At 37.3% G+C, this 10,655-nt stretch overlaps 2 protein-coding genes across 2 annotated transcripts; one reads left to right on the top strand and one right to left on the bottom strand.

Moving 5' to 3' along the window:
* Positions 1 to 933: 933 nt before the first annotated feature.
* Positions 934 to 3,666, bottom strand: LOC110749824 (Pentatricopeptide repeat (PPR) superfamily protein). Its single transcript, XM_021950020.2, has 2 exons — positions 3,336 to 3,666; positions 934 to 2,447 (listed from the first exon to the last, which is right to left on the bottom strand). Exons 1-2 carry the CDS (start codon positions 3,612 to 3,614, stop codon positions 1,191 to 1,193), a joined length of 1,536 nt encoding a protein of 511 aa, XP_021805712.1. The 5' UTR covers positions 3,615 to 3,666; the 3' UTR covers positions 934 to 1,190.
* A 757-nt stretch (positions 3,667 to 4,423) lies between these two features.
* MIRO2 (MIRO-related GTP-ase 2) lies at positions 4,424 to 9,906 on the top strand. Its single transcript, XM_021950019.2, has 14 exons — positions 4,424 to 4,764; positions 4,881 to 5,013; positions 5,112 to 5,261; positions 5,353 to 5,529; positions 5,620 to 5,871; positions 6,107 to 6,175; positions 6,301 to 6,356; positions 7,060 to 7,141; positions 7,302 to 7,513; positions 7,955 to 8,024; positions 8,227 to 8,339; positions 8,959 to 9,109; positions 9,261 to 9,447; positions 9,537 to 9,906. The coding sequence occupies exons 1-14, from the start codon at positions 4,556 to 4,558 to the stop codon at positions 9,608 to 9,610; spliced, it is 1,935 nt and encodes a 644-aa protein (XP_021805711.2). The 5' UTR covers positions 4,424 to 4,555; the 3' UTR covers positions 9,611 to 9,906.
* The last annotated feature ends 749 nt before the right edge of the window (positions 9,907 to 10,655 follow it).

Below are 10,655 nucleotides of genomic sequence, written 5' to 3'. Positions count from 1 at the left end.
GATGTTGGCTCCTTCCGCCATAACCTGTTTTTATTTCTAAAAGTTTTTTTTTCCCCCTTAAATTTTGGTCAGAATTTTAATATACAAAATAAACCACACTCGAATTAAGTGTACCACTTTGTATACAGTGCCTCTTCTTCTTAACCACCTTACCAACGCTACCATCAGTCCATCTGTTCAAAGTATGGTTTAGGAAAGTGGGTTCCACATGTGACATACACAAGCAAATATATCAAAGTTAGGTTTTGTATATATTATCTTATTTTTTGTATGATAATTACTGGGAACCAAAGCTCTTGGTATTTGCCATTTTGAAAACACATTAAATTTAAGTATAATTTGGTTTAGCATATGCGGGTTAGGTCAATTGACCAAACAGTAAATCTACCCCCCTTCATTTTACATATAGGTTATATTTACAATGTGAAACTTCAAGTTTACGCATTTTAATTAAGTATTTATAGTTCAATTGCTTGTATATAATCTTAACACAGTTTGTAAATCACTTTATAATTACATTGTATCTATTGATAAATACTTAATTTTATCTTCTTCTTTTTTTGGGGTGAACTTTGCAATCAATGAGAGATGGAGGGACTGTTAGTGTAGTTTTGGTTGAAAGCTCAGTTCTATAAGAATCCGACAAAATAAAAGTGGGTCAGCCAGCCCCAACCCAAAAAGATTGCAAAGTGCTAGGTCAACAGAAGTGGCAGTTCAGTTGGGTTTGGCAGGTCAAGGAAGACCTAGCTTGATTGAAACAAATATATACTGGTGTAAAGATCATTGACCCAATTAATCAACCCCCAATTTGACATACATTTACAGCTCTACTGCCCATATTCATCCGTCAAACTGCTTGTTGAACCAGAAACTGTTCGAAATCCATTAGGTAAACTGCAAAACTTTCTGCCCATAAACCCCCCAAAAACAATGGAAAAGAAAAGAAACGAAGCAACACATATATAGATTTGGTTTCAGAACAATGAACAGCATTCTTTCTTGATCACATTCAAATCCTACCTTCTTGTTATCCAGCCAACATAAACAAGCAAATTCAAAGATCAAGAAAACAAATGCAATCTATAATTTGAAGCATCATATAAGTAAAACTATTATGGCTACAAAAAGTTAGCTGAAAAAGAACAAATTCTACTAATTTTCTGGAAGTAAATTTCATCTCACACTTGCATTCAAGAGCGTATGCTAGGAACTTCGCTCACGCACATTGTGCTAGTCTGTTTTATAAGTCTGCAAGTCTCTTCATCCAACTGAACATTGTCCTTCTCCATCCTTTCTGCAACTATAAGTGGCATTTTACCAGCTTCTGCATAAGTTCTTAGAAGTGAATTATATATCTCAGTGCTCACATGACCAGCATTCCGAAGAAACACCAATAGTTCCTCTGCCCCTTGTATATTGCCTTCCTCCTTGAGCCTGTTAAATACTTCTCCAATCAATATTTTGTCAGGATCCCATCTTTTCACACTACCGACAGCTTTCTTAAAATTATCTAGCACTTTTTCCGTACGTTTTTGTTTCAAAAAACCCCATGTAAGAAGCTCCCAAGTACTGTAACAAGGCGTTATGCCATTTTGCACCATGCGATTATGAAATGTTTCAGCCATTTCCATTTGGTCATTGTTGATATACGCTGCAAGAAGTATATTTGAAACCCTGGCATCATGAGTCTCAGAAACAGACTCCCACTCAGTATAGAGTTTCTCAGCTTCTTCAAACTCCTTGAGTTTCACAAGCGAAGATAGCATACATGTGTACTCAGCATCATTCATTTTGCGGAAACATGATTTCATTTTCTTCCAGATTCGCCAAACACCATCCTTATCGCCGATGTTTGTATGCAGGCTGAGCAGGGATGAATATGCAACTCGATTTTTCCGAGATGCTAATTTCTCCATCTCCTTCAAGGTAACTGCTGCTTTTTCGGTCAGCAAACTTTTTATGTACAAGTTGGTTAAAGTACTAAAGGTAACCCAGTCAGGATTTAGCTTTGCCTTCTTTAACTCAAGGAAAACTTTTTCTGCAGTTTCAACATCACTTTGCAAAGCACAAATGGTTAACCACAGATTGTAAGTAACAACATCTGGCGAAGTATTACTCTTCAACTCCTGAATTACTTCTGGAACCTTGTCAAATTGCCTATTGGAAACGTACAAGGACAACATGTGGTTATAAGCAAGGGGATGCTTCATGTAACCACACTGTGACATCTTTGCCATCAGAGCTTCTGCTTTGTCAGACAATTTATTCTGCACATAGGTATGCAGAAGAGCTGTACAGGTGGGGCGGTCTGTCATCTGATCAGGAAGATCCTCAAAAAACTTTTCCGCACTACTTAAGCCACGAACTTTTGCAATCAAGTCTAACTGAACGGCATAATCACCTGGTAGTAGCTTCATATCTTGTTGTAATGTCATCCATTCACATATCTGCATAAACAATGTTCAAAATTAAAATAGGAGGCCAGTTGAAAAGGAAATAATTTGCCGAAAAGCTCAATAAGTTATGAAACATCCAACTAGATTTATTTGGCATCCCAATAACTAAGGTAGCTATAACCAAGAAGCCAACATATAAGAAATTGAAAAGGAAAATGGAAGGGAAAAAGTTAGCAGAAAGGCCTAGGGTCACCAAGCAGAAAATTCTAGCAGACTGCAACCGCGAGAGAATACATATCAATTCCATATTTACACAATCACTTTTTTAATACAAACTTATAGATCATGTTCAACTGTACAAAAGTTAGCTGAAACTTATATCACCGCCCATGAATGAAAACAGAAGACAGGAAAACAATAGCCCTCTCGAGAGCCACATTAACTTGAAGGTTTTCTTGAACAAATTTTACAATCACTCCATATGCAAATTCAATTATCCCCCAGCGCGCATTCTTGAGAGTTGGAATACTCAACAGTCACACCTTCATTATAATTCCTAAACAAAAATACTAAAAGCTGGACACTTGGAAAAGTACTTCTGTAAGACCAACATTATCAACCAGACCAAAAGCATTCCAATTTTCACTTCACCAATTCAACTTCAACAGAATTCAAATACCTTACACCTTCAAATGCTTAAAGCAAATTTGACAGGGTAACAAATTGCTATATGCTCTGTAACAATATACACTCATTTAAACCTATCAACTCAGACCATTTACGCAAACTCAACCATGCATAAAAAACCCCCCAACACAATCAATCCTAAAAGTACTTCTCACTTTCTACAACTAAGCAAAAGCATAAAGAGCAAACCAAAGATTAAAATTTTATCTTGAACAGAGCATAAACACAAGGGTTTTTGTTAAACAAACCAACCTCGAGTGCGTGTTTGTATCGCTTGAGCTTGCGAAGCTCACGAACGATGCGATTGAGCTCATACTTGCGCACCGTGTGCCCTTCCTCTTTCCATTTCCGTATGGCAATCACAGCGCTGCGTTTTGGAAACACCAGGCTCATAAGTCTCCTTCCCAGCGTGTCTCGGCCACCGCTCGAGCTTTTCTCCACGCTGGCGGTCGCCGCCTTCGTCTCCACATGCGCCTCTGCCGTGAAGTGGCGGACGGCGGCGATGGAGCTCCGCAGGGTTCGAATTAACATCTTCCTTCAGTTATTGAACCTCTTTGCCAGTCTCAGCTACTGTCAGTCTCAAGACCCTCAACTCTCGACGTCGCCGTCTTGGGCATTGAGCTTTTGTTGGGCCAAGAATAATTAAACTGGGCCATTTTGGGCCACGAAGAATTAAACTGGGCTGAAAACTACAGTAAGACAAAAATTAACATCACTTTTGGTCTCTCTAATTTGTCGATTTTTTCATTTTGGTATATGTATGTAGTTTTAATTTTGTCAATTTAATCTTTGTAATTTGATTCTCTCGTAATTTAAAGAGACATCTAAATTTTCATACAATTTCATCCTAAATTCTATCTAAAATACACACATATAGAATGAATATAGAAAATATTTTTGCTCACCACTTTAACCTAATGTGTATCATCACCACTCGACACGTGTTTATGAACCTAACTATAGTTAACTTTTGCTTTGTATTTATGGAATCATGGTTATGCTCATGTATACGTATCAAATGTTGAGAATAATGGTGATAGTACATATTGGATTAAAGTGGTGAGTAAAAATGCTCTCAATAAATATGTACTAATTCTATTGTGAAATTGTACGGAAGTTTAGATAGTCTTCGAATTATGATAGAATCAAAATACAAGACATGTCTTTTTTATTTTTGTTGAAATACAAGACATGTCCTTGAATTGTAATAGAATCAAAATACAAGAATGTCTTTTTTACTTTTGTTGAAATACAAGATATATCTTTGAATTGTAATAGAATCAAAATTCAAGGGTCAAATTGCCAAAATTAAAACCACAGAATGAAAAGTGACTTGTCGCCAAACTAACAAATCATCACTCAAACGGCAGCTCAGACACCGTCGTCAATCTCACGCCTTCATTGATATTGATACGTTCAACATAAAACCCTGCGACTCTCAGTTCGCGCTTTTCTGTTGGCCCAAGACGAAGATGTCAGCAACAGGTATCTATGGCGGAAAACGCACCGGCGTCCGAGTCGTTGTCGCCGGTGACCGTGGCACCGGCAAGTCGACCTTGATCTCTGCAGTGGCCACCGAAGCCTTCGACCGAAACGTCCCTCCTGTGCTCCCGCCGACGCGCCTCCCCGCCGATTTGTACAACGATCTCGTTCCCCTCACCGTCATCGATACCTCTTCCAGGTATGTCTATACATACACACTGGAAAATAAGAACGAAAATTGCAATTTCTTTTTTGCCAAGAAAAAACGAAAATAGCTGTTTTTGATTGAAGTTTGTGTTGATAAAATATATTTAGCTTGGAGAATAGTAGTAAGCGCAATGAAGAATTGAAGCGGGCTGATGTGGTGGTGTTAACTTATGCCTGTGATCAACCGATGACGCTCAGTCGTCTCTCTACTTACTGGCTGCCTGAGCTTCGTCACTTGGGGGTTTGTAATTCTATTGTTTTACTGGCATGGCATTGTTTTTCTTGTTGATTTTCAATTAGTTAGTTAATTGATGTTATGAGAAAATTGTAAATGGTTAGGTGAAGGTGCCGGTTATTCTGGTGGGATGCAAGTTAGAATTGCAAGACGAGCAGGCGCCAATGAGCATGGAGCAGGTGATGTCACCTATCATGCAGAAATTTAGGGAAATCGAGACTTGCATTGAGTGTTCAGCAGCCTCTAATAATCAGGTATATTCAGATGCCTAAACACTTTTGTTTCCCTTGTTATATAAAGGTAAGAGATCTTGATGTTTGAACATTGTAAATTACTTGTTTATAGGTTCCGGAAGTATTTTATTATGCTCAGAAGGCAGTCCTTCATCCAACAACCCCGTTGTTTGATCAAGAAAGGCAAGCTCTGCAACCTCGATGCATTAGCGCTTTGAGAAGGATATTTACTCTTTGTGATCATGACATGGACGGTGCCCTCAATGATTCAGAACTGAATGAATTCCAGGTTTCCTTTTTCCCTTTTCTGTTGTGTGTCTTCCAAACGTTTTTCAGTCACTTATTTGGAAGTTTGACATTTGGTAACTGCCACAAACAGGTTAAATGTTTTAATGCTCCACTACAGCCTGCTGAAATTGTGGGAGTTAAAAGAGTTGTACATGAGAAGCTACCAGATGGTATCAACGATATTGGTCTTACCCTCAGTGGGTTCCTTTTTCTTCATGCTCTTTTCATTGAGAAAGGACGTCTTGAGACAACTTGGGCAGTCTTGAGAAAATTTGGATATGATGATGACCTAAAACTTGCAGATGAGTTTGTTCCAGTTCCATCCAAGCGTGCTCCAGATCAGGTATAGCTCAAAAGGTCTTGTTATTTTGAAGTTTTAGTGTTGCTACACTGTTTTTGTTCATTAGAAGGCATAGATGCAAGCTTTTATGATAAAAACTTTAGCATTGTAATACTAATGAATAGAAAATCTGTTTATTGGCTCCTGCCAATGTGTTTATTTTTTATCGTCATATTTCATAATACTTTGTTTTTTAAAGGTGAATATGCAATACTTATTCTTAAACGTCTTGTTTTAGAGCGTGGAGCTGACAACTGAAGCTGTTGAGTTCCTGAGGGGGATCTTCCGTTTATTCGACACTGATAATGTATACCCTGATATCTATTCTCACCATACTTTCTATGCCTTTGCAATGTAATTTATGTTTTGTCTATGTTTACGGTGCTAATGATTATTCTGTCATTTTATTTCCAAATGTACCTTGGCAACTAGGACGGAGCCCTACAACCACATCAGCTTGAGGACCTATTTGCTACTGCTCCAGAAAGGTGAATTCAATTATTATTAGAATTTGTTCAATAGTTTTCAGTATATATTTCATTATATTTGCTTGCATACCTAGTTTTGTTTTCATTACTTATTCAATGAAACCCCACTGTAATGGTTACCTGCATATAATGCTGCTTGTGCCAGCTGAGAAGGGGGCATCTCTGCTGCCTGCAAGGTTCTGAAGTTACTTAATAGATGTGTGCTTCAGCTTATATCTGCTGTTTTATGGGCAGTAGATTTTCTGTTCCTCACGCACAATTAAATATTTACTCACACCTCTTGATTGTTGGAATAACATCCTGACAATATAGTTCAGCTTTATGAGTTGCTGAAACATATTAATGATGGAGTCATCTTTAATCTGTCTGGTGATGAATTTAACTTTAAGTTCTCAAATGGTAAGTCCAGATAGCCAGGATGTCACGTTCAAAATGTTTCATAGTTTCTGTATTTTCTATGATATAATACTTCTAATTGTGATAGTTTCCTGAGCTACATGTATTAATGTCTTCAAGTATTTTTTATTTAACTGCCACCTCCATGAAGTCCTGATCTATCTCTATGCTTTTCTACCTTTTTCAATTATTTTTAATTAACTGCCAGCTGTATGTTGTGGGATTACATAATGAATGTCCCTATCTTGGTTTCTTTTTATTCTCCATAATAGATTTCTTAGTATTGTCTTCAATGTTTTTTTTTCAGTCCTTGGAGTGAGCTACCTTTTGAAGATGCTGCAGAGATAACATCATCAGGGAATTTACCTCTTAATGCGTTCCTGTCTGAGGTATATCTTCTTTCTTGTTGCTACCCTGTTTAGAGTAGCTGCTTATATTTGTCACCATTTTTTGTTTTATCTATTTCTGGATCATAAAAGTGTCTTTCTTTTAATCTCGTTAAGTCAATTGTAAGCTGTAACTGTATTTGTGTTTTATGTGTGATTCCAGTGGGCCCTCATGACACTAATAGATCCAAAGAAAAGTATGGCTAACTTGATATACATTGGATACACTGGTGCTCCTGCTTCTGCGCTCCATGTTACTAGAAGAAGATCAGTAGATCGTAAAAAGCAAAAAACTGAAAGAAATGTCTTCCACTGCTTCGTGTTTGGTCCTAAAAATGCAGGAAAAACTGCTCTTTTGAATTCATTCATAGGAAGGTATTGCTCTCCAACTTTACTGTACTCAATATGGTATCTAGTACTCTGTATTACTATATAAAATGAAGAGGAAGAGGTGACTGTACAAATTTAACCTATTGACTCACACTTCCAAATTTTACTCAATACCTTATCTCCCATTTGTTTTCAATCCTTGGTTAAAAACAAAATTCTCTCAAATGCAGCTATAGAGTTGTACACAATTGAAATATTTTACCCCTGAAATAACCTTATTTTCTTTTTTTCCAAATTGAGAGAAAGCTCACATGGATGTGCCACACTTGGGTGCCCAAGCATTATATTATGAATTTTCAGCTATCGCCATATCTGCTACCTACTTCCTGTTTGACTCTGTCCATTTCAGAATTTATTTGTGGTGACTGTACATCATTTATTTTTCGTTTGACATTGTTAATTTATTGTTGCCAATTTCAACCTCAGGCCTTTCTCAAAGAGTGACACTACAACAACTGGTGAGCGTTTTGCAGTGAATGTTGTTAACCAGGTTGGGGTGAGTACCGTCAAATATTAAAAAAATTCTTACATGTGTTGAAATTGTTTTTGCGAGAAGAGCGCAAGTTTGATAAATTCCTGGATGAAAGTAAATGGATATGTGGCAAACAAAAGAAATGAACAAACATGATTGCCTATATGATTTCTAATATCCTGGACCTAAATTTATCCATTAATTGATGTTGTGACTTGTGCTATAGGGGAATAAGAAGACTCTTGTATTGAGAGAGATACCAGAAGACGAAGTTCAAACCTTTTTGTCTAAGAAGACCTTTTTGGCAGCCTGTGATGTAGCTGTCTTTGTCCATGACAGGTGATTTGATTTTCTTTTGTTCATTAAAATTAAAAAATTTATTATTTCAATTTTCCACAAAATGGAGCACAAGTGTAATGTGTGTTAGGCTTTTCTTTTGTGAGTTGTTGACCAATTTCGATTACTGGCATGTTATAGGATTTAACATAATTTTGCATGGTTTACTCATGTATGTATATAATTTTAACAATTCAAGGCATTCTGTATATAGGGGTACTACCTTGGTTTTGTTTGCTTCAGACTAGGCTTAACACAAAGTCAAACCGTGAGAGGAGATGTGATTTCTTAGAACCTAAGGTTTGGTGGTTTGGTTTGTCTGGACTAGTTCAAAATTTGCAAATAGCTTTGTTTTTTATGGTTAGATTCATACAAATACAGGGAAAAATGGCCAAAAAGTTAATCAAACTTAGAAGCTGCACGTTAAAAATTTAGACCTTTTGATGGTTAGATTCATATAAATACTTCGATCAATTTGTTTATCTAATATTTGTAGCATGTAGATCGGTTCGTTATACGTGCCTTTTGTGGCATTGTTTGAATAACTTAGATATGCCAGAAGAATTCTAAGTTCTGTTTGTGTCAGTGATATCATGCTGTGACATTGTTTTTCACTTTCCAGTTCAAGTGAACATTCATGGAAGAGATCAAGAGAGCTCCTTGTGGAGGTTGCTAAGCAAGGAGAAGAAAGTGGCTATGGTGTACCTTGCCTCCTTATTGCTGCTAAGGATGATCTGGATCCATATCCAATGGCAGTACGAGATTCACTAGGGGTATACAAGTGTTCATTGTTTTGTCTTCACATACTTGCATATGTTTGGAAATGAATGATCAACTACTCCATGAAGTTGTGATTTTGCTTCATGTTGTTTATTTGAGGGAGAAAGTAGCTAATAATTATGATTTTTTTACTATTTTCTTCAGATTAGTCAGGAATTGGGCATAGAGGCACCTGTTCGTGTGAGCATGAAGTTGAACACTATGAATCATGTGTTCAATAGAATTGTAAGTGTAGCTGAGCATCCTCACTTGAGTATTCCTGAAACTGAGACTAGGAAGAACCGCAAGAAGTACCTCCAGGTTGTTAATCGATCACTTATGTGTGTTTCAGGTATGTTTCACTCTCTCCTCTCTCTCTCTAAGAATTCTCTTCTGAGTTCGTACACACTTACTATATAGATCTGTTATATTGTTTTATAGTTGGCGCTGCTGCTGCCTTTGTTGGACTGGCAGCGTATCGTGTGTATTCAGCAAGGAGAAACACTTCCGGTTAGGTGCCGGGATTTGGCCATCAATCAATTGCTGTTGCAGTCTACGACAACAATTTCGTTGATGGGTTAGTTTTGCGTGGATTTTCCCAGAAACTTTTGGGACAAGTTCTATTGGGACATTCTCAAAACAGCACATGTATAGAAATTGCTTGCAATTATTTTTCTCCCAGAGAGGGCTGATTTCCTTTAATATTTACAAATCTCCTTATACATTATACTCCAGGTAAGAATTGCTTGTAATTTAAACAGTAGTGCAACATCAAGGTTATTAATAATAATGAAGTTTGATGCTGAGAGAAGTTATCCCTTTCTTTTTGCCGTCAAAATACTGAAAGAACGAGCCAACAAGCAAACGTGTTAGTTCTTGGGCTGGGCTTCATTGAAGTGAAAATGGAACTTAATAGATTGCCTCCGAATAAATCGTATCAAGAATGGGCTTCTTAAGCTTAATACATATAGAGGGTCGTCCAATCTGAAATCCATCCACTATCAATCTCAGTTGTTTATTTATTTATTTTGGGATACAAGCGATAGTGAGGGAGGGGGATTCGAATACTGGACCTTGGGTGCAACTGTTCTTAACCACTTAAGCTACAAGCTCCTCGCTAATCTCAGTTGTTTAGGCATGTAAAATCAAACTCCCACACAATAAACTTTTAAGATCAATATAGTAAGCAAAGTGTAGACATTTTAGTTGCAAGTGATGTCGACTCAGATTGCTTCATGCAGTAATGATGTGTAATTTCGGCAAAAAGTTGTCTGCGCCAATTTGGGCGCCCCGTGACTGGATGGACGTGCATATTTGTTAATGTAGCTCCATTAGTGGGTGCATTTGATTTTTAACGTGTGACTAGCTAAATCCTAAATGATGCTAGCTAGGTTGAGTGAGCAAGGGAACATAGACTTATGATTTTGTCTAAAGGGTGTCTCTGCCTTCAATCCAGATGTTCATGTTCCTCTTTATGCTTACCTGATTGAACTTGTTGGCCAAAATTTTCCATAATCTCACCCACAAAAACCTTCAATTGGGGCCTTATTCACAACTTTG

Source organism: Prunus avium, chromosome 8, assembly GCF_965620075.1.
Source record: "Prunus avium chromosome 8, drPruAviu1.hap1.1, whole genome shotgun sequence".
NCBI classification, from domain to species: domain Eukaryota; kingdom Viridiplantae; phylum Streptophyta; class Magnoliopsida; order Rosales; family Rosaceae; genus Prunus; species Prunus avium.
The sequence above is the reverse complement of the archived record's forward strand: the minus strand, read 5'-3'. Positions and strand labels throughout refer to the sequence as shown.